The sequence below is a fragment of the Dendronephthya gigantea genome, unplaced genomic scaffold (assembly GCF_004324835.1).
Source record: "Dendronephthya gigantea isolate DGI-Jeju-01 unplaced genomic scaffold, DenGig_1.0 000073F, whole genome shotgun sequence".
NCBI classification, from domain to species: Eukaryota; Metazoa; Cnidaria; class Anthozoa; order Malacalcyonacea; family Nephtheidae; genus Dendronephthya; species Dendronephthya gigantea.
In genome coordinates, this window is record NW_021163083.1 from 443,891 (window position 1) to 468,529 (window position 24,639).

Here is a 24,639-nt window from a genome sequence, read left to right on the forward strand (position 1 = left end):
GGCTGCACCCTTATCTAGCAAAAATATTCATCTATTAACCCTTCCCTGCTGTTACAATCTTTTTAATTAAAACTATATTCCTTTTTTGTTTTTTTACATTCATGGCGAGTGCAAGTTGGTAGAGCTCGACACTTTCAATGATGGAACATTTAGGCAGACTTAATTCGGGAAAATTTAGTATATCATCTTTATTAACTTTAAAAACCGAAATCTTATTTTGAAATACACTATCTTCCATCAAATTAGACCGAATTCACTTGCCTTTAGCCAGCAGCGGTAATGCAAGAAGAACGCAGATAATCATTGATAATGATAAAACAACAACGATTGTTGTGTCTGAGTTGATAAAACGAGCGAAAAACATTAAAAACATTCACTTAATTCAGTTAATTGCCACCTCGTCACCAAAAATTAGCTTCATTTACTTTTTAACCAAGTTGGTGACGTCAACTGAAAGCCATTACCAGTGATGGTACCAAATTTTCCAAGATGGCGGACATTGTCATGTTTTCGCAATTTCGGTCATTTTTTAAGCAGTAATATACGAAAATACGAATAAACTTCCTTAAAGCGTTTCTGGCACGAAAAATTGTAAAATATTTAGGCATAGTTGTTCCTAAGAAGACGAAAAGTTTTGACTAGAATTGAATACAAAAGTTTTTAAAATTCTTACCGGTCTTGCCGTTTATCCGACCAAAATGCTTTGAGAATATCGCTTTTCATTCCGTTAAAACGCATCCTGAAGTACCACTCGTATATCGAAATGGACTCTTTCACAAATGAAGGCTTTAAATGTTAGTTTTCGGCCAAAAACTGAAGAGAATTTGCACTACACGAGGAAAGCACACAAAGGCAGTTCTTCGCCCAAACAAGAATGGCTTGCAGTCGTCTTCTTCAAATGTCCCCAAGGGAATTGTCTTATTGGCAAATTATGCTAATTATGGTTACGCTTTATCAAAATGTGATCCACTTTTCAATCGAATTTTGGGAGTGAAAATAAATAACGATGAAATTCAAATTGCAAATAATTATGGCGATAAAGCCTGTATTTCGTAATACACATACACTGGAGATTTGGCAAATTTGAGATCAGATTAATTCAGGCTGCATTATACGAAAGATATAATCTTGTCTGACCGTTGAATGGAAGGCGTTAAAAGCCTGCTTTACATGAGTGAGATAAATGTACGGAGAAACACGGAAATAAAAACAACGATCCGTCGGAAAATCCCGTCCCTCCAAATCTAGGGCTTTAGGTGTAGGCGGAACTTGATTTTTTAAGGTGATTTGTTCCGGCTTAGTCAGCGTTTAGAGTCTCCTTCTTAAGTCGACACTAGCACACTTTACTATGTATCCTTTACCTTTTGTTTTCCGACTACGTTCTTTGAATTCGCAGCCGTTTTTTCAAGCTTGACACCACTTTGTCTTAGCATCTTGGCGTTGATATTGCCAAACGAAAACTATGGAAAGAGGTGGTGGGGGGGGGGGGTGGTTGGAACTAGACACCCGAATGGACAAATGGTAAGACATCTAATTTACAATGTTCTACATAGGCGCTAAATTTAACTTTGTACAATTTCAAACTATTAACAATTTCAATAAGTCATAATTCATGTCGCAAGCCTGCATTCGGTTCAAATATTTCTCAATTACTCGTGGAATGCAAGAATTCGTTCATAAATAAACTAGCTGATAAGTATCCACGATATACATGTCGATGGCCTCACCCTGTAATATAAATACTTCTGGCTCCCTTTCCAAAGTTACAGGGCGCGCTTCACTTGAGATGTCATAAGCCGACCATCGCTTCCCCCTGTCCAATTCTCGTGTACCCCATTGTTGTTTGATCCCATGCGGTCAGCGGAGTCGCTCATGTGGTTGACATGTGTTCACACTGTGTTAGACACGTGCAGGATTGCCGACCCCACCCATTGGCAGGGGTTGCCCAACGGGTAAGCCATGTTCTAGGTAGTCAAATTGATGGGACGATGATGTCGAATTAGGGGGGTTGAAATGCATGCTCATCGGCATGTACGAGTAATCTTGGGAGGAGGTACAGTATCGGGGTGGGGGAGGGGGTCCGGGTACTAGCATAGAGGACGAGCTTCCCATTGGCATAGAGCCGTTGAGGATAGGCGTGGCGTAGGGCGGAGGTCGTTGGATGACAGACTGGTCCCCAACTGGGTTCCAAATGTTTGCCGCACAGCTGGGATATTGGGGGTAGCCTGAGGTAACAGGGATCTTCGGAGGTTCCTTCGGAGTAGGTGGTTTCTTTTTAGGCTTGGGTTTTCCCTCGCTGTTCTGTTGTTGCTGTCTAACTTTTGCGCGTCGGTTTTTGAACCAAACCTGGATGGGAAAAATGGACAGTTTACTATAGGACGTGGAGAATGCCTTGTTAGTTACGAAGGAATCCATGAGTAAAATCTACCATCGCTAGCTTCTCTTTCCACATCTAACTACCAGTGACCTCATTGGTAGATTATGTACTAGAGGCGCAATAGGTAAATAACAAGATGCAATTCTAGAATACGAATGATGTGTTTTCAGGTGAAACACAAGTACGTCACCAGCACCCCCGCGTCTTCATTGCACGTCCCCATAATCCGCATTTCCGCGTCCGTGTTTAGCAAAATAACCGCAAACTGCTAAGTACAATTCCAGGCATCTTTCAATGGCTAATATTCTTGGAATGCAATCGAACGGAAGTATTTTCGCATTTTTTAATCATAATTTTTCAACATGTAATTTGGAAACTCCGCCCCCATTACCGGTTGAACTTGCAGTCGACCTGCTGTTGTTGCTTCGCTCAAATATCATGAAAAAAATAGAATCAAGCTGGCGTCACTAAAATGCGCGCTTTATTAAAAGCTGAGGTCGCACACACTATGCGTTGGCGTATTAAGATCATTACATTAGGAGTTCCGTGGCCAGCAAATCCTATTTGCTTTATATAATTGGTAGGACGCACATGTTCACGAAAAAACCCTCCTTTGGAGTGCCATCTTAATAATGGATGGTGTTTTAGCAGCGCTTGTAAGCATTAAGCCAGTATTGAGTCTGGTCCACAAGACCACTGGGGATTGTATTTCACATTACCATATATTGCTCTTTAAAACATCTCGAAAGGTGAACAAAAAGCTCTAAGTATATCACCCTGCATATGCTTTGCGACGCATAACTCGTCCTTGAATGACACTCGACTTATTCATGTTTGAAAGCAAACAATTGTCTGACCGTGGAAAGAATTTTCTTTAATAGGTGTATGTATAAATAAGGAAAACGGTGTTTGCCAACCGTATTTATTTTGAAAGCCATAGCCCGCCTTTATTTAGCACTCACTTCAGCTCCAGTTGCTTATCAACAAAACACACATGATTGATGAAAAGGAAAGAGTTCATTTCACTGACAATTCGATGACATATGTTGTCTGTTTATTTATTGCACCCGAGTATGGCTATTGGGCTCGATGAACGAATACGAATATTTATGGTTAAAACACGCACAAATAACCTGTGAATCTACTTAATATAGCCACAAATTTTTTAAATTGTACTTCACCGTAGCATAGAGGCCTAATTAAGTCCATTATCTTATACTGCAAAGAGTCTTTTTGCTCTGCGCTGTTTTTTCTGTAAGTCCAGTAAGGACCATCTCTTTTGTTGTTCCAGTGCTTTCTACAGGAGGAAACCAAAACTAAACTAACTTTGTTTATTCTGGATAGCTCTATCAGTTGTTCTTCGTAGAAGTCCAGTAAGGATCATCTCTTATTGATCCAGCGTTTTGGTACATGCGGGAGAAAAGTCAGAAAACCTAAACTGAACTAGTTTTTAATTTAATACTGGATTCATAGTCTTAAAAGGTCCCTCTTTGAACCTTTTTGATAGGAGAAACCTGACCTGACTAACTGTATTTATATTACAAGTGTCGTTCTTCGAGGTTCGTACACAAGGATCATATGTTTTTGATCGAGTGTTATTACAGGAGGAAACCTAAAACTAAACTAACTTTATTTAAACGAGATATTTTAATATCAGTTCTAAACTATTCTTCATGATAAAAGTCCTAGTAAGGTTCTTGGGATAAAGGATATTATTGAATGGTCTAATACTAATCTTCGAAAAGAATAATCTTATCTAACCAACTCGACAAACACCTTTTCCTGCAAATCAATGGGAACCCAAAGTCAAGCACATAGCGCTCTATTGTTATCGACACTAAAACAACTACACATTATTGAAGGCGTAGCCACGATCAATCACGATACAGGCTCACCAGTCACCACTAATAAAGGTTCAAGGGATACGTAATCAATCTCATTATCAAACAAATTGTTCTATGTTTTATCATAGATAGCGAAAGATAAGACGCAGGCTCCAGAACTACTGTCTGTGTAACGTGACGACGCGGGTACATTGCAAACAGCATGGTTTTAATGAGCTAATGGTTCGCTTGTGTTTGTCTTCAACATGCCTAGGTAAATAAACTTCCATCGAGCCACTAGCTGCTGGACAATAACAAACAGAAGTTTAACGGCGTGTTATACACAGGCAGGACACGTAAAACGGTGGTGACGAAGTCGAAATTGTTACCTCTAAGACCTTATAAATATTGCATTTGAACCCATTAAAAGCTTCCATCTTAAGCTACGAAGCTAACATGTTTTTTAAAGCAAACCTGTTATATGCTCTAAAGTGAAGAATTATACTACATTATTGGGAGATTAAAAACACTATTGATTATGTTCAAGAGAATAATACTTTTTTGCCTTTAGGAAGTTTGTGATACAATTTGATAAAGCTATCCTTTAATACTGTAATTGTCGCAAAATGAACAGTACTTGCAAATACAATTATACAGCCTAAAATCGCTGAAAGAAGACTTTTGTTTTTGCTTAAAGAAGTGAACATGCATGTCTCTCAAATTAAGATGGGGGTGAATGTCGTTAGAATTACACGGCATTCGAACGCTCATGAAACATATCCAGCTTTAAAATGAAAATGAAAATATTGTTCACTAAAGCGGACGATATTTTTGAATGCATTGACTGGATTACTGAAAGCGTGTACGTGCAATCGGTTGCTCTGAATAATATTATAATTTCATATTTAAAAGAAAGCGCTTAGTTTCATATCAAAACACCTTCTAAAAGCATTAGGACTTTAATATCATTGACTCCCGTGCATCTTATTTCGGCAAAACCCGAAACATGCTCTCGGAGGCAAAGCGACACATGCTCTAACCATTGTTCTTCAGTGTTCCAGATGCGCGCCATCTTAATATTCATTTTGATATATATAGACGCCATGCAAAGTGGCAACGCGGTTCATTTGAATAATACTTACTGTATATTCACACGTTCTGAACTAAACGCAATCACCTCATTGAAGTATTATCCCATGAGTTGTTTTATAAGGTTTTTGAAAAACGCGACAACGCTTTCGTATATAGGAAGTTGTCGATCGGAAAAACAGATGTTTCTCGCTTTTGGTGTTGAGACCAGCTTCAGAAACTATCTTTCTACTAAACCGTGTCCTAGAATGCGCGTGTCTTGTTTAGATATTTGATAGATATTTAGTTTACAGCAAAAGCGATAGAGAAATCTAATGCAATGAATGATCTAAAACCAAAGAACTATACTGATTCACAGGCTTTTTAGACACAACCAACTATAATATTAGATCAACATTTTCACACTCTATAATATACCCTACTAAGACACTGCAGGGAAAAACAGGCCTTGTTTGTATATTATATGCGCTCATAAGATTGTTATAAGGTAAGGTTGCTCGTTAGAAGATTCCCATGCTTTATTTAAACACTGATTCACTCACCTGAACGCGTGATTCTGGCAGGTTAATTTTCATCGCAACGTCTTCCCGCATAAATATATCTGGGTAGCGAGTTTTGGCGAAGAGTGCTTCCAGAATTTCCAGTTGAGCTTTGGTAAACGTAGTTCTCTCACGACGTTGTTTTCTGGGTGGATGATGGCCTAATTTGAAAAAGGTGGATTGAAATTAGTCGAGAATTCTTAAACAAACTATTCGACGCTTATGCAACACAGGATCAATAAGATATGATCCTTACTGGACCTTCAGGAAGAACAGTTTAGACATGATAGAGTTATCCAGTATAAATAAAGTTAGTTTAGTTTAGGTTTCCTCCTGTAGTAACACTAGATCAATAAGAGATTATCCTTACTGGACCTTCAGGAAGAACAGTTTAGACCTGATAGAGTTATCCAGTATAAATAAAGTTAGTTTAGTTTAGGTTTCCTCCTGTAGTAACACTGGATCAATAAGATATGATCCTTACTGGACCTTCAGGAAGAACAGTTTAGAACTGATAGAGCTATCCAGTATAAATAAAGTTAGTTTAGTTTAGGTTTTCTGCTGCATTAACATTGGATCAATAAGAGATGATCCTTGTATACTGGTCCTCTAAAGGTTTAGAACATATATTTATAGCTGTCCAGCAGGAAACCTAAACTAAACTGAATTTATTTATACTGAATATATATATCAGTTCTAAACTGTTCTTCCCAGATGTCCAGTAAGGATCATCTCTTATTGATCCAGTGTTACTACAGGAGGAAACCTAAACTAAACTAACTTTATTTATACTGGATAGCTCTTTCAGTCCTAAACTGTTCTTTCTAGATGTCCAGTACGGATCATATCTTATTGATCCAGTGTTACTACAGGAGGAAACCTAAACTAAACTAACTTTGTACTGGATAGCTCTATCAGTTCTAAACTGTTCATAATTCCTAGACGTCCAGCAAGGCCATCGTACATACGAATCGATAATTGCTACCACGGGACAAGACTAATTTTGCAATCTCGATTGTGGGTGGTTTTTAAAAATAGCAAGAGATGGCATAGGAATTTCGACATTTTAACAATGCAACCTGACAACAGATTTGACATCTCTATCAATTCAAAATTTCTCCCCTATGCAATCGAGATAAGGGAATCCATAAATATTCGGAATTGAATATGGGAGTAAAGCTTTCATAATATAGATGACATGTCTTTCTCACAACTGTAAGATTCGTTTTTAAACGTTAAAACTGCATTTTTTTTACAAAATTTGCGCTTTGATGCAAAAAAACGACACCCAGGCGACGAAACTATAAACACACACATGCACGCAGTGATGGACTGGTGTCCCTATATTTACATATGGATTAGGCTGGTGATTCTGGCAACATTTACACAAACACCAGTGACCTATCCTCAAAGAAAAATCGACTTTATTGTTGTACGAGATAGCAAATCTCTGTCGTGTTCAGCGATCCGAAGACAAAGATGAACCCTTAAGAGAAAACTCTAGCAATCGGAGCATATATCATCATGCAAAGATTTTGCATCGAGCAAACAAGCATGCATGGAGATATATATTTGTTCCTCTGTAGTTACAATTTATAGATATGACATTATCTGTCTACATTTTAGCAAGTAAGAATATAAAAACGGTATTTAAATTTGTGTTTCAAAATAAGATGTTTAAACTACCGCCATGTGAAAGATGTACGGGAATGCCAGAATGTGGCCTTATCTCTCACAAGAATCGCCAATAGATTTAAACGTTTTAAAATAGCAAGTTTATTTCCATCTATTAATTGCCGTGCATTTTAAACTTGGCATCGTGTTTGTACCTTTACGTAATATACGAGGAGATAAACTCTCTAATTACATCTTCACGAAAAGATAATAGCTAAGTTCTCTCCTGTAGAGCCATTTGAACATCGATCTCATGTGTCGTATCTAAAACCATACGATATCGCTCTTATGAACGGTTCAACAGGCCCAACTAAAATGTTGAAACTCTCTATTCTTGAAACTATACAGACGATTTCAACAGCAGAAGGAAGATTATGGGTCGAATTCATAATAATGACATAGTAGCTTAGCCGAGATCTTAGAAACCCGATCCTTGTTATAAAAATTTATATATAGACAATGCACTTTAATGGGCAAATCAACTGGTACATTTACATTTTAGCTTTGAGTTTAATCTTATAATGAAATGTGTTTTGAAGAACCTTAAACTGATTTGTGAGAACATTTTCTTTTGGATGAAGCCGTGTCTTCAATTTTGCTTTTGGCTTGCTCAAACAATCGAGGGCTTTCGAGCAATGTTTTATTTCAAAGTACAAGCATGCACGGGAGCCTTGATTTCATCTCTGAGAAAGCTCTCGTATTAAAGACCAGAATTTGTCGTTTATGAATTATGTCTCAATACAGCTGCTGTTCTGTTGAAAATAGGTTTTATGCAAGCAGCTTAAAGCGTCTCAGATATACAATCTGCACAAGCTATGGAAGCCCTTTGAGATATTTTAAACCCTTTGCATTCATGAATAAAGTATGAGTCTGCAAGCAAACGATATGAGCGTTTTATATTGCCACATCGAGAAATAATAAAGTACACATTGAAATGATCCTAATTTGTTTAGGTTCCATCCATATGGAAAAGGGAGATATTTCACGTCAATATCGTGATGTATACTTAAGACATTTAGCGTATATCGTATTGGTGATAACTCCTGGGTATATTGTGGAAGTTTGGAAGCTCATGTAGCCGATTCGAAAACGCATATTAATCGTACTGGTTAAACAAGTGAACAAACATGAGATATGTAGGGTAGTTCTGCAGAACAAAAGAGATGTATCGCAGCAAAAATGGAGTACGGTGGTGAACCGGTAATCGATATATTGGTGGACACATGATTGATGTTTGGATCAGAATTTTAGATCAAATTTAGTGATATACCAAAGAAACTACCTCTATGATTTTGTAAACAGCATGCAGTTGGTTAGGAACCATGCTTTTAGCTTCAGTAGTATAAAACTTGGCTCATATAGGAGAGACACAAAGCTGGGATTGTGATAGCACTCTACACGACTTGTATCTCCTACACAGTAGTGCTGTACAACCAAGCAAATGTTGAATTTCAATGTTATTGTTTTGAAGATGTTAAAATCCTACCAGTGGAGTTACTTTCAGTGCAAATTATATATACGCATTTGCAGTAAAGTTGAGTCGAAAATGACTTCCCAGCCCTTGGAGATAGTTCATTGCATTGTCACTCCACATACAAACCAAGCAATCTTATGGATCATGCATGAAGAAAGATGCAGTGGGATATGAAACAAAGCTTTGACCATTCCTTCGGTGAACAAGACGTTTTATACGCGAGTTAGGAAATACATTTTCCTTCTACCTAAAATCCTAGTTGGCGTGAAATCGAGTCAAAACATTACAGTCATTTTTGGATCTGGAATGGCTCAATGCCAACGCGATTCTTGTCTTGTTGTCCATTGTCCTATATCCCTAAACATCCAAGGAGCACACATTCGCTCTAACCGCCCGTCCGTCTAGCGGCGTAGAGGAATCTCCCAGAGCAGTTTAAGGGTATAAAGTGTTAAAGGAAACGACACCCTAAACTTCGACTCCGTATCACAGGAAAGACCGCAGAGCTTAGATATCAGCGCAATTTGCACAATCTGAAAAGGCGCCGGAGACGTGACCGATTCGGACCACAAAACACTTAGAAACATGTACTCAGACTTTTGATTAAAACACACGGAAAAACGTTTCGATGTCGGCTAGACTCAGACGAGGCCATTGTGAAGGCACGCGCAAAACAAAACAAAACAAAACACGTTCTATTTCTAGACTAGCTTTTGAAGAGCACAATCTGAGAGCTATTACCGCTATATAAAACATTTGACCGGAAGAGGGAATGTAAATATTGCGAGGTTTACTTGTCCGAAGCCACTCTGCGGGCCAAATATTTTGCCTATAGACAATCGCGCAAAAATATATGCAACCGAACCGACAGCGTAGGCTTGCCAGTTGTTCGACAAGTTGTTCATTGACGTGAGATGCGAGACTTGGCCGGAGAACAATCGACCAAAGTGCTTCTATGGCATAAGCCTTACGCGGTGAGGTCTCGCTTGGCCGGCCGACCAAGCCAGCCTGGCGTTCGCAAAAATGCTCGCAGTTTGAAAAACTTACCGTAGTTGGACGCAAGAGGACCCATGAGATCGTAGCTAGGATGGTGCGATAGTCCGATGCCGTGGATCGGGTACGGAGCCATTCGGTTACATGGGAATCCCGCCATCGATTCGTTCGAGAATGGAGCTAAAAACAACCAAAACGAGACGAGGGGTTAGCGTAAAGCTGTAGAATTGAACGCAATAAATGCGTTCTGAAGCAGATAGGTATGTATATTGGACTGCAACAAGAGGAAATGACTGGCCCACCACCTGCGGGGCGAATTCAGGTTTGCTTGATAGCCTAAAAAGATATCCCATAGAGCCCGATGGCAGATTGACATCACCTTACACTTATATGTCAACGCAATGTTTGCCTAACACTTAATCTGTCTTGGCGAATGTAAACGATACCAAACTGACTGACAGGGACGTTAATTTTAAACTTATAATCAAAGAGGCTATTTCAGCCGCTCAAAAACCGGACTCGGTGGACACTGGATTTGTCGTTAATTGCAAATGTATAGCGCGGGGCATCTCTTTATAAAGTTCACGCGGCAAATGAGAACGTGGATTATACGATTAAGAATGTTTAATTGAAATTGACTAGCTGGCTGTTAGTAACAGAAAGAATTCGTTCGATTCTCGTTTTCCGGACGAACAAAAGCAATGATATTTTACAAAAGAGAACGACAATCAGCCATCCTTTCAATCATTACGCGAACAATCAACAGTTTTATTAGGGGCGTACTAAACGGTTATTTTAAGAGCATGTAAGCGCGCGAGGAAGATATAGTATGAAGGGAATTTCGCATTGCAAAGCCTTGTTCGCGCCATGCGGAGAGCGCTTCGCTTGTGATGCTCGACACGCTGGCGGAAATTTTTAGAGCCAGAAGTTGATCACGTAGACGAAGTGGTTGCGGCGATGAATTGCCTTAAAACGTCGTATTGTTTCTTTCTGAACTGCCCAGGAGATATTAAAGTAGGTCAATTTAGGATTTTATCAATTCAGGAATTTCACAAATGCGAGATGGAGAGCTTGAAATTTCTGTGGATCCCACCTCCCTAGAAGCTTCTAGGCCTCACCTCGCCCTCTGGCCCCCACCTAAACCAACCTCGGGATTACTCTCCATACGGTTTTTTAACATGAAAAACAATAGTCTGTGTGTATACTTGAAGCTTTGCGACTTCAATGACAGGTCTAACGAGCATAACTCTCATCGAATCTCGCCAGAGTTTTTTAACGGCCGTTGATGGGGGTGTCGCCGGAGCAACCGTTCCGTTCTGCGCTTCAAGAATCCTCTACGGCATTCCCGTTTCGTACTCCAGTTAATCAATGCCATGTATTAGCTCTGCTCAATGTGGGGACAACTTCGTCCGGCATGGGATAAGCGCGACAACTTAGCATGACAAATACGTCTGTTTACAAAGCAAAGATATTGTATACGTACAATGTCGTTTTTCATTAGTCGCACGCTTCATCAACACGAAACCGACCAGAGCTCAATTAGGACGACAGCGAATCAAGGGTATTCACTATTCAAGCACCCCAAATTGCCCACCGCGAAAACATCTACACAGTATATTCCCAGCTCGTGACCTCAAGCAAGGTAATAAAGAGCAAAGAACAGATATACTATAGCGGAGGAAAGAAGATTTAACATAATGCGCTTCAACTAGATAAGCCAACTTCGATTAACCTGTATACATGCTGCAGGTTGTGGTTCCAGTTTAGGTAGGATTCTACAATAACTTGTCGTGGTTTGTATCTGAACTACCTGAAAGAGATATCTCAAATGCGGTAGTCCAGTGTTGGTAGTATTCTACAATAAGCTGTCGTGGTTTGTCTCTGAACTATCCGAAAAAAGATCTCAAACGTACTGACCAATGTAGGTTGTATTCTACAATAAGCTGTTGTGCTTTGTGTCTGGACTACTACAAGCTGTTGTGTTTTGTGTCTGGAACCTGTGTAGTAACCATTTCCAATTTATACTGAACTTTGAACCGTAACATCACAGACTTCTCCCCATCATCAAAACAAGAGCTCGTTATTCAAAACGATTCCCCAGACATTTTTAATTAAGCAGTTTCAGGTAGTTAAGACACAAACCTTGACAAGGCAATCTTTAGTACTAATTTTTTCAATGGATTTAATCCAGATATTAAAAAGGTCTAACCAATTGATTTCGTGTCGTGTTTAATGTTTAATCCCATAACGTGATAAGTGCGCTCCTTTTTGCGCTAAAACTTTGCAGTTAGAGATTCCTGTTTCAACCTTGGTTGCCTAAGCACAGACCGGTGAGACCACATAACATCACGTCTCTGCTCAGAGCCTCAGACTACCTTGCTGACAGAATTTGGCGTCTTTAAAACAAATCGTTTTGCATCCTATTCATCAATCCACTGTTTTTTTGCTGTCTGGGTTTTTTTTGCCCTTAATGGGCAGAAAGGACATTGTATATTAATTGCACCTTAGCAGAAATGTCAAAAGATATAACTTAGAGTCTGTGACAGAAACCTTAACCGCGAATCCAGCAGTTGAACGAACTGAATGTGTTTACAGGAGTCTTATGTCACTGGCTTATTGGCAAACTCGTTGAAGCTGATCGCCAGTCACATCAGGATTTTCAGCGCCTTTGTATACAACTTACAAGTTTAAATAAGGCATCTTGCTCACGCCAAGGAATTTGATTAATTGAGTCTTTTTAAGGTAAATGAATTTGATACGTTCCCGTGACACGCCACGTGGGTGGTAGGCACGGGGTGCAGTCGTATCTCGGGGCAAACGGAGAGCCTGGTAACCCGAGACCGTCATTCAAAAGCGAAGCTATTCCCCCCTGTAGATAAATCCGCGCTAATTGACATGCATGCGCGCAAGGCAAATGCGTGCGGTTGGCGAAAACCGACGCAATTTATGCAGGTAGACGCGGATCGAACGAGCGCTGTTGGCGAGGAAAATTCTTGAGTTCACCGGTCGCGAGAAGAGCGCAAATTCTCAAATGGATGCACACAACTGCGAGCTTACAAATGTTGATCAATTGACGAGGCGTTACCAGGCTAACATATTAATCTGTTTAAAGCAGTTTATGACAATTGAATTGTCACCTTTTCTGAGGCGAGTGAAAATCTAGGATAATGAGTTGCCCTAGCGATAAGATACACGAACACACGCCCAGTTGTCAGTTTACGAAAGATATCTGAACTCCTATGCGCGCATCTGGTATTAAAATGCCGTTGTTACAAAAACCAGCGGTTTTTGCGATGACTTGTATCGAAATTTTAGAAACAGAGAACGGTTTTAATAATTTAATATTTTCACATATTTTCTTACTCAAGATTATGAAAAGGTTGAATGAAACAGCAATGTTAAAGGTTTAAAGAGAAATAGTGAGACGATAACGATTTATTGAGAACGTCAGTAGTTCATTCACGAGATATCAGTTTAAGAAGCGGAGATGAAAATCCTGTAATAATCCCGGGTGATGGTTATTGTCAAACACACAAAACCATTAACACGAAATATTAAAAAAAGTTACATGATGCATTCAGAAGCAATATTCTAATCCTACCATCGCTTGTATGGCGCCTGCCTACTTTAATAAACATTCTATTACAAAATGATAGCTCAGAAACCTGTCGCCTAGGTAAGATCTAGACTCAAAAGTTGATTGTCCTTAATATCAATTTTCGTACGACAGACAGCAATTATATTTGTTTTTTAATGCTTTCTACCACGCCCCGTATGTCAGCCATTAATTTTCACATTCATTCAGCGTCGTTTCCTCACGAAATGTCCATTACCGCTAATTATGCTAATAAACATATTACGACACAATCATAAGTTTCCACTCAGTATAACTCACAAGTATCCTTAAGCATTTAAAATATATCTGCCTAATTGAAAATTTAGTCGGGCGAGTAGACGGAATGACTACAGGGTAACAAAGATACTTGCTTTGTGCGTGAATACTCTTCTGGAAATCTGGAAAAAAGCGTTGTCTATCGATTCAATTGCCTGGTGGTATAGATGTGTCTATTTAAGTCACGATTAGTCAGCTTGGTGGTAGATGGTGAAAATATTAGACCATGGCGTGTTGCCAGGTAATATATGTTTATAACGCACGAAATATTTCCGTCAGAATTCACTCGTCGAAATCCCGACCAGTCTCGCATCTGTCAATTGAGAGTCGAAATCCTTCGACAACATTTAAATATCAGTGTTGCGTGGTATTAATCTTTCCTAAATCATGTACTTCCGCATCAAAGAAGCAAGGTTGCAGGCCTAAAATCATCAGCTTCAGTATAGTAGACTTATTTTTCATCCGTTTTTTCGAAGCGTCTAAATTTTTCCCCTTGCTATCGCGCGAGGGACGGGTGCGCTAAGGGTTTCCTGTACGATACGTACGCCGTTTGTTACTTTTTACCACACTCGAGGTAAGCACAAGAATTTTCTCTCGGCCAAGGTGACGTTGATCCCATTAAGGACACAGCGGCGAGCTGTTTTAATACTCAAAAATCTTGTTTGCTAAAGACATGTTACTTCGTTTCCCAGGACGCTTTAAACAAACGCTTGAATTATCGCAGACGGGGGCTTGGACGCATACACCCTGTATGAACTACGCCAATATTTATACAAATAGAAAATTGAATATAGGCGAAAACACAGTGTGATGAAATGAAGTCATTGAGTAAAACAATTGTACATGCAATTAAAATTACACCAGTAAAGTTTGGTCGCGAAAAGTTTAACATCTGCGTCTATATTTTCTAATGCATATCATTCTATTCTATAACATTTGATTATCCTAAAAGGAATAGCACCATAGTTGTTGTTGTTTAAGGCTTGACATTGCCATGTTCAAAGTTGAAGCATATTTTATGGGTGGTTTTGAGTCAAAAGTGCTCACACGCTAGGAAAACTTTATATATATATTCTGCGGAAACATTTCACACAAGAGATCTAACCTCATTTTGCCTTGGGAATCTGGTGCAAATCGCATATCTTTGCTGAAAGAGGAACTAAAAGCATACGAGTTATTGCTGTATACTCGACCAACCTAACTCTAATATTAATCGCTTATCATCCTAAGGTAATTTTCATTGATTTTTATCGAAAAGCGTTTCCACGCAATAATTCAGAACCTAAGTCGTTTATATCTCATCTCCCCTGCATGACCAGGGAACTGCGTACTTACATCAGTTCATCAATGCACCGTAAATTAAACTCGCATATTTTCTGTTAATTTCGAAATGCGCGCATCAATTCCACCGCGTAGTGCGCGCACAGCGCTACAAGTTTCGCCGCTGCGGTAGTTCTGAATATTTCTAAGCCAAGTGCTACACACATGTTCTGTGAATTCACGTCTTCACACGCAGGTAGATCTACAGAGAAGCGATGCAATATAAGGTATTCTATCCCCTCTCATCATACATATATACACTAAATATAAAGCTAAGTACAGTTGAAACGTTAAGAAATGTACCCACAAGGCACAATTCTAAAAAACTATTATACATAATGAAGATTTACTTATTGTGAAATGTACAACGAGGACAGAAAAACCCAAACGAAATTGAGACGTATGTCATGTTGAGAATGGCCAACCCTCTGAGATAAAATTTAATTTAATCCTAATGCAGTGTCCTGTGGACGCAATTAATGCAATATGCGTGCAATAAGACCAAACCACAAACCAGCAGACCTAAATATTTATACAGTTTATAGCTAACATACTCGTCTGTAACATCCTTTTTAGTGATAGCCCAGTCACAACCAACGGGAACTTTCTTAGCACAATTTTTGTACAGACTCAAACCACGGCAGTTTATCGTTTTCAAATATGAATACGTGTCCACTCTGATGGTATTTGCGTAATGCAATATGATTGATAGAGCTTAAATTTTGACGCAATTTTAACAGCATAATACTCGCAGGGCCCTCGAAGTTATAATGGAACGAGGATGATAGTTTGGCACGATATTAATCACACAATGACGTTATTCACATGAGAAAAAGCACACCCACACAATGAAAGGCAAGGCAAACAAGCTTTAGATCTGGCAAACACCTAATAATAACAATATCGAATTATTCAAGATAACTAAACAGAACTCTGCCAGTGCCAAACATAGTCACGAAAAGGAAAGACACGATGTAAAAATGTTAGTTATACAGCCATATAGGGTTTGTGTCGTCATTGGGCTCTCAGAGTGGGGTGTTCAATTTGTGTTTTTGGCACGATCGAGGGTTACCTTTTTGAAGAAAAGTACGAAGGAAGATTTCATAAGATTAATGTTTTCGTTAATGAGTTTCCCTTTGAGATTGAAGATTTCTTAAACTGATTAAGACGCTCTCCCTATACGAGTTTGTGTGTCCTGGATTATTACATATTGCATGGAGAGATTCGTGTCTCAGGTGAAGGGAGGTCCCATGCATACTCTTTGAATTTCGATATATTCCAAGGGGATCACCAAACATCTTTCATCAATCATCCTCGATTCTGGCATTCCTTATCTAGCGATTAACTCAGTTTTGACAATATTGCCTGTCTCATTATGGGGAGTTACAAATTGAAATTTGAAGATAAAGGAACTACAGAATTCGTTTGTTTCCGCGTGTGACTTTTTGCGTTGGCAAAAATACCTCGGGGCAAAAGCGATTAAGACTATCGTAATTAACGAGGAACCATTAATTGCAAATTATATCTTAAATAGGTTTTACAGAACATCATTTCCAATAGCCCAAAAAACTTTGAACGAAACAGAGAATATGTTTCTTTGTTGAAACGTCGATAAAGCACCTCGTCACAACAAATAGCAAACCTTCAATACCTTGTTTTGTTTAATAAAGAAAAGATAGGTAGATTATATATTATTTTGGACTAAGTAAATCAAATGATGTAGGTAGTATTCTACAATTAACTGTCGTGGCTTGTATCTTAACTACTTAAAAAAGATGTCTTAAACGGGGGGTCCAGTGTAGGAAGTATTCTATGACAAGCTATGGTGAATTGTATCTTAACTACCCGAAAAAGACATCTAAAACGTGGTGGTCCAGTGTAGATATATCTACAATAAACCGTCGTGGTTTGAGCCTAAGTTATACCTCGAAAATATCTCAAATATGGTTGTCTAATGACGGTAGTAATCTACAATAGCTGCCATAGTTTATGCATGTCTGAACAAAGTAAAAAACATTAATAAGTAATTCAAATATACCATCGCCACGTATTTGTCTAACTCTATTTTCAACATTAAAAACACGGTCTTCAGTAAATTGAAAAATTACAGGAGGTCCATGCCTTCCAATTAAGAATTAATCTTCGATATGATGCAAACAGTAAACTCACATGGTCGTGTGTGTAAATATAATTACCCAAACGGGCCGTTACAACGTTCTCATTCACAGAGAGTTTTTTATTCGCACCGATGTTTGATCTAGTTGTTTAAATGTGTATATTTGTCGTGACAAGGAACGGAAATGAGACGCACTGTTCTTGGCAAATATTTTTAAACTGCCAGACGTTGGCTTACACAGAAAGCGTCTAGAACATTCTCCAACAGTGACTAATGCAGGAAGAGTGTAAATGACAATTTCTGTTGTTGTGGTAATTATAGTACATTCTCGTGCATGTGAACACGTTGCAGTGTGCGTTTTCTGCGCGAGCAACGGTCATTTAGCAACGCTTCAACAAAACTTTGAACGTACAATCTGCGTTTTTGAAAGCACTAAACATTCCACAACTACAAAATTAACAGCGGAAAATAATAAAACACACAAATAGATATTAGCCACTGCCGGAATTACGTTTGGATGAGATGGTAAACAGAGTCATTCATTTATTTGATCTATATTTCAAGGCGAGAAACTTTTGCGCGCTCTACCGATCGACTCAGTGTATAAGTGTATAGCCAAATCATGCACATACAATTCAACTGACCATAAATACATATAGTCTTATAGAAATTGAATCGCTGAAAAAAACATCTCAGATTGGAAGCCATTTATTTTTCCAGTTAGGAAATTCAACGCATCATTACAGTTCAGCATTAGAGTTGAAGATTGGATCATAAAAGTGAACTTATTGCATGATATTGCATGCATGGACATCTCACAAGTTATTGCATGGACAATTATCCGGTCAATGTGTTACGAAATTCAAAACCCGAATGCAACTAATATTAAATGGTTACCATACAATCACAATGACATATGCACAGTTAACAAAGTATAATCAAGTTACTATGTATATAATTTAAAAACGCATAAACTCATTGCATTCCGCTGAAAATTTAAGGAACGGATTGTCTTAAGAATAGTCAAACTAAAGTAGAAACGATCCTCGCTCGAAATGTTACTTTTCGAAGAAGCAGATCCCATTTTAGATTGAAAATTTGTTGATCCCCCATGAAAATTTAATAACTCGAAAGTTCAAACGTCGTAATTTAAGATTGCATGAACGCCGGCTCTAAATTACAAGTTAACTGTGAGAGGATTTCCTATAGAAGCAGGGCCTAGTTATTACAAAGATCAGACAAACTATATCTGAAGAAAATTTAGATTACTTCACTTGAAACTATTTCTAGTTGGTTATGACATAAACTCTGTAGCTTTTATAGATTAACTCCCAAACACTGGAACCTTACGTAAAAAATAACGGTGTAAGATAATTCTGGGAGTAACTTGGAGAAACTATTGTACTTACATGTTGAATTAAACGGTTTGGAAGTGAAATTTGTAGGAGTTTCACTGGGATCAGGTCTGTTTGGCTGCATGAAACACCCTAAGACTTCTTCTTCGCTCGCAAATGCGTGAATGAGGCACCAAATCGGATACAAGGATTTATATTGACGGCGTTTTTATACAAATCTTGAAATACAATTGCCAGAAACGCGTCTCGGGATGGACGGGATTAGCACAACTGGCAACACGCTAGCTTTCTCGTGCTTCAAGTTTGTTTACTTAAGGGCAACCCCATTGTGAGTGCACTGGTTGTTTGTACGAGTTCCAGGGTTTTGGTTAAACTGTCCAACTGAGAGAACGACATTCCTTGGGGAACATGATACACTGGAGTACTTGAACTGCTGACATTTATGATATAGCAATGGATTACATTAGAAGCCGTGCATGCACTCATCTCATTTCGGAGCTGCAATTTTTCAAGGGCAAGGCCAGTAAATGGCGCTTTCATTGCAGCCATTTGAGTCCACCGGAAATGACGAATTTGGGGAACCGAATTCGTGGCGATCTAGTTTTCAGGACCAAATGTGATTCTGGAGCTTCCTGGACACTAGATTCATCGCCATCTTTAATGGTGTTCCAAATTCGCTATTTCCGGTGGCTACAATTGGTCTAAATAGCAAACCTTCGCAAATTACATTGTTATTTCAAAGTTGTACAGTGTTTGCAGCTAAGAGCAATCAAGGTAGTGACAGGCATCGGAAGGGTGGAAACTGATCTCAGGGATGACCCCATTTCAACCTAGGATGGTTACACACAATTATTCAATATGAAAATGCATAATCTAGGATGGAGCTATGAAAAGCAATCATTTTTGATATGAGAGTGAGAGCAAGCCCTTGGTAATTTCAACTGATACTCAGGTAGGTCCGACTTAAATCTCAAAAACCAGACTTAAAGTCGTTTACTGAAGTACCGGAAATTTTTGTTACCGATTACTTTCGCGTTAGTGGTAAATGTAAACACAAGTGCACAATATCATTTGAGAAAGAATGTGTAAGAGCAACACGCATTAACCCTATTCAAAAAGACTTTTGTTACAGTAAGTTGAAGGAAAGTTATGCCACATTACGGTTAAGCATGGTATGTCATGGTATGACAGGGTATGATAGGATCTGGTGGGATATGATAAAGTAGGTAAGGCATGTGAAGGTACATGATAATGTATAAAGAGGTACATGGTAAGGTATGAAGAGATGCATGCATGGCAAGGCATGTGAAGGAACATGGTAAAGCATGTAAAGGTACATGATAAGGTATAAAGAGGTACATGGTAAGGTATGAAGAGGTACATGGTAAGACATGTGAAGGTACATGATAAGGTATGAAGAGATACATGCATGGTAAGGCATGTGAAGGTACATGATAAGGTATGAAGAGGTACATGGTAAGGTATGAAGAGGTACATGGTAAGGTATGAAGAGGTACATGATAAGGTATGAAGAGGTACATGGTAAGGTATGAAGAGGTACATGGTAAGATATGAAGAGGTACATGGTAAGATATGAAGAGGTACATGGTAAGATATGAAGAGGTACATGGTAAGGTATGAAGAGGTACATGGTAAGATATGAAGAGGTACATGGTAAGGTATGAAGAGGTACATGATAAGGCATGCGAAGGTACAATGATAAGGTATGAAGACGTACATGGTAAGGTATGAAGGGGTACATGGTAAGATATGAAGAGTTACATGGTAAGGCATGCGAAGAAACAATGATAAGGTATGAAGAGGTACATGGTAAGGCATGTGAAGGTACAATGATACGGTAGGGTAAGCTAGGCCATGACACGGTATGAAAAAGTGTGAATAGGTAAGGCATGGTATAGGGCATAATGAATCATAATAAGGTGTGCATGATAATGCAAGGTAATAGGATATAATATAAGGTATGGAAAATTATGCAATGGTAACGTATGAGGGTTTGACATACTAAGGCATGGTAAGACATATAATAATGTAAAGTATACTAAAGATATAGTGATGAGAGCTTCATTTACTGCTACTATTTCTGCTTAGGTTGGAATGTTTCAACCGCAAAAACCTTACGCCAATCAGTTGAATCGTAAAAAGCAGCTGCGAAATTTGGAATATTACTGCAAAGTAAGGTCATACTAAATGTACTGTATGTAACTTTAGCTTCTATTGAGATACTAGCTTTGCATGCAGTCATAGCTTTCCACACTTGCGTGACGATTTACAATGTAAATATTTACTTCCAGCCGATTTGTTGCAGGAGGAAACAACAAATATTTATTCGTAAAATAAACGTTGAAACAAAGTGTTGAAAAAGACTTACGTCGCACGTGTATTCGGCGTTGCACTTCCATTTTCCGTTGATTGGATTGAGATCTTCGCTTCGAAGTTCGCTGGACGCTGGCTTTGTGCACACTGCGGATTCCGGTGGTCCCTAAACGTATTCAATGGAAAAGCAAATGAGCCAAAGCATGGCCAAAATAGGCAAGCGAATTGCAAACAATGTTAAGAAAAACAAACGCGATAGGCTGGAGATCGGGTCCTGTGGTTCGCGAGAGCGCACGAAATGCAAAAGTTGAAAGTTTTCTTGTGAATTTGGTTACACGAGTTTCAAGAGGATAAAAGTGACGGACGGGCTTTCTTCGTCACCGAATATGATCGATGAAGAAATATTACAAAGAGGAAAATGAGATTCGTAAAATTGGAATGCGCAAAATGCATAGCTCTCTTTCCGTTTTATCGCGCTGAGAACTAGTTAGTGTCAAGCACGCAAAGCCACACCTCATGTTGCGATAAATTATTACACTTATCCTAGCCAGCGAACAAAGTGAAACTAAGCTGGGATTACACGCAGTGAATACCTAAAATAAATCAATTTATACTTCGGTGTGGCTCTATAGAGTTTAAACCTCTCTTGCTATAAAGGTTGAACTAAAGAAAAGCTTTACTAGATCACTTCCTGTTCGCAAAATCTTTCATTTTGGAACCTTGATAGCTCTATCAGTTCCAAACTGGTCTTCCCTGAGGTCCAGTAAAGGTCCGTACTGATTTATTTAGTGTTGCAGTGATTGAAGGTGAAACCTAAACTAAACTAACTTTAGATCACCAGAGATCCAGTTAAGATCATCTCTTACTGTTTCATTGTTACGATAGCATTAAACTCAAACTAAACTAACTTTTTCTCTACTTGAAAGCGCTATCAGTTCTAAACTGTTCTTCCCAGAGTTATAGAACAAATCATATAGTTTTTTCACTTAATAGATATAGCAAAACTTGCCATATCAACATAATTTGCGCACACCAGGAACGTGCGCATTCCCATCATGCCTCCCCGTGCGCTTCCCGTGAATTTATATATTTAGATATTGGCGAGTGAAAATATTTGACCTTTTTTGGGAAGTTTTGGAAACGAAAGTATCTTTGAATTGTTCTTTCAATTAGCCGTAATTGAGGCATACTGCGTTGTCTTTGAATCGTTCGTGATTATGTGCGGTGTTTTCACGCTGGGTCGAAGGACGATCGACCTCTGAGGGATGCCTTTTAATCGCAAAACGATAAATGACTGGCTAAATATGGTAATCGAAATCTGCTCGAAGCCAACGCATTGTGTTGATGAAGGAAACCTTGTACAATGCCAATGGCGAGCATACAAGCATTGATGTGATTATTTTCAGCTTGTGAACGAACGAACAAACGATGCTTTGTTGTGAAGCAGACCAGGTGATCTTCCGCGCTCATATTTTAACCTATCAGCGCTCAGAAGGTATGAAAATACGCTTATACAAATTTGAAACCGAAATAAAATATCTTTCAAGAGACATTAAGTTTTTTCAACCAAGAAATTCGATTTTCATTTGACAACTAGTTCCATAGTCAAATTTCCAGCCATTTCAAATCATCTGGGAACAAGTTTACACAATTATCGCAAGAACTCTCCTTTACAGGTTAATATTTAACGGCTTTTTGAGTGCGAGATGTACTTTGAGATGCTTGGTTTGACAATTACGGTTTTTTGTGCCAACCAGTTGTCAAGGAAGTTGAATTTCGAATCTCAAGCAAGTAGGTTTACTGCAGCAAAAAATTTATGCCTTAATTGGCACGGGTTTCCTCGTTTTTTCAAGTATTTTTTTTTCTCAAATATTCTCAAAAATCCAACGATATTATCCTAATTACTGGTTTAGCTTCTTCGTAAAAAAAAAACAGTATACGAACCGACAAAATTTCCTTGAGTAAACAAAGTTTTTTCAGCGATAGTTAAGGGATAATTGTCCTAATATTTTGTTTTTGAATTTTGTGAGAATATTAAATGCGCGCTAACTTCACACCTTGATTATACATAATTCGCATATGCATTTTTGTTTCAATATGCAGCATTATATAGCGCACGAAATTACGATAAGAATGAATTGCAGAATTAAGATTAAAACTGTCAGTTTCCCTATAAAAAATTTGGGTGTGGATTATGGGTCAGAAATACTTCGGGCTTATCCGTTTATCTGGTGAAAAGGCTCTGTTTTTACAAAGGATCATCATTAAAAGCGAGACTTTTAAGCATTGATTCGCGGTGTTTTCTTAGACGTCGAGACATCAATTTATCGATAGTGATATTAAACTGTAGGATGTTTTGTCTAAAAATGCTTTAATGTTCAGAAGTCAATCAATTTTAAGGGCTCGGACGAAATTTTGAAACGTAATCTATTTTATCACGAGAGGTAGAAAGAAGGGCTGAGTGTATATTAGACGCGGTGATTCTTGTCTTAAAATAGGCTACATCGCATTGTGCTACATGCAGTCGATGTATGAAACGTTGTGGATCTTAGCCACAGAGCTTCCGCGGCTGATATTTTTTATAACCAAGAGATCTATAGCCTTTGACGGGTGCAAGGGGCTTGAAGGAATGAACAATTGAATATTCAAACGGACGCTAGCTTTTCAAAAGCACGCCGAATCTTAGCAAACAACGTATGGTGAGGATATTGGCCTGAGTGAAGTTATACTGCGCAACATATATACTCAAATGGTAGGGGGCTCACGACAATCCTAAGATAGAAAACCTTAAATAACTGCACAATTGATGTTGTATCTGTCAATTCTAACTACATCACTGTTCTTCCTGGTGTAGATACCTAGCATAAGCACCATCTCGAATTGATCATATCTACAACAGCCACTGAGCCACTTAAAGCTAAGACGTTTGCTCGCTGAACTGTCAGCATATCAGCAGGCAAAGTGAACTTCACGATATCCAGGCGTTGCAATTATTCGCGGGGAAAATTGAAATGCCCATTAACGTGAAGAATCGAACTTCACAGAGGTAACATACAATCGTGAAAGAATTATATGGGAGGCAATTGGAGACGTCTTTCGCCCGGCAGGCAGGCTTTTCACTTCTCAGTTTTTGACTGTTGGACCTGCTGTGCAAGAGGCAAAAGACTGTATAAAGCATGCTGCGTTCTCACCGAGAACCACATTACAAGAACTAACAGCAACTGGGATTGAAGATATTTATTACAATATTACATAAAAGTTTAGATGGCAACGTGCGAAATACTAAACTACGCAAGCACACTGCACACACGGGTCTGCAAGTGCAAATCAAAAATCATGATACATTTTAATATTGCTCACCTTGGGTTGAGATTATAATTTGAGTCGCTGATATATATTCCCAATTGGTACGAATTATTTCACTCTTGATCTGCAGACTATACCAAGCCGTCAACAATATTGAAAGCAAACAGTGTCGTTTGTATAAACACGCGCTTGGGTAAACACACACAACAAGCTAGGGAAGAGTCATAAAATAGGCTTATTTCAATTAAGTTTACTCCTCACGGCAAACTGTCTGCAGGCAGAATGGCAAACGATCGCTTAGCGCCAGCACTGATGTATGCCGACGCGATGCATTCTGGGATTGGCAGTGA

General features: G+C 38.8%; 1 protein-coding gene across 3 annotated transcripts; it reads right to left on the reverse strand.

Annotated features, from left to right (window-relative positions):
* Window positions 1-1,071: 1,071 nt before the first annotated feature.
* LOC114531520 (homeobox protein OTX-like) lies at window positions 1,072-24,613 on the reverse strand. Of its 3 annotated transcripts, XM_028553127.1 has the most exons (5): window positions 24,344-24,613; window positions 21,039-21,149; window positions 10,021-10,146; window positions 5,832-5,989; window positions 1,072-2,346 (listed from the first exon to the last, which is right to left on the reverse strand). In XM_028553127.1, exons 2-5 carry the CDS (start codon window positions 21,067-21,069, stop codon window positions 1,900-1,902), a joined length of 762 nt encoding a protein of 253 aa, XP_028408928.1. In that variant the 5' UTR covers window positions 21,070-21,149; window positions 24,344-24,613; the 3' UTR covers window positions 1,072-1,899. The 3 variants fall into 3 exon arrangements, with proteins under 3 accessions (XP_028408928.1, XP_028408927.1, XP_028408929.1); XM_028553126.1 differs by lacking the exons at window positions 21,039-21,149; window positions 24,344-24,613 and adding an exon at window positions 18,704-18,782; XM_028553128.1 differs by lacking the exons at window positions 21,039-21,149; window positions 24,344-24,613 and adding an exon at window positions 10,272-10,326.
* Window positions 24,614-24,639: the final 26 nt, after the last annotated feature.

Excerpts from the sequence above, each read along its gene's own strand:
- LOC114531520 (XM_028553126.1), bottom strand. The coding sequence starts at position 18,773 with ATGCAGCCAAACAGACCTGATCCCAGTGAAACTCCTACAAATTTCACT. Across the intron at positions 10,147-18,703 it reads CAAACCGTTTAATTCAACAT|CTCCATTCTCGAACGAATCG; the intron begins GTAAGTACAATA and ends GGTTGTTTTTAG. Across the intron at positions 5,990-10,020 it reads TCCTCTTGCGTCCAACTACG|GCCATCATCCACCCAGAAAA; the intron begins GTAAGTTTTTCA and ends TTTTCAAATTAG.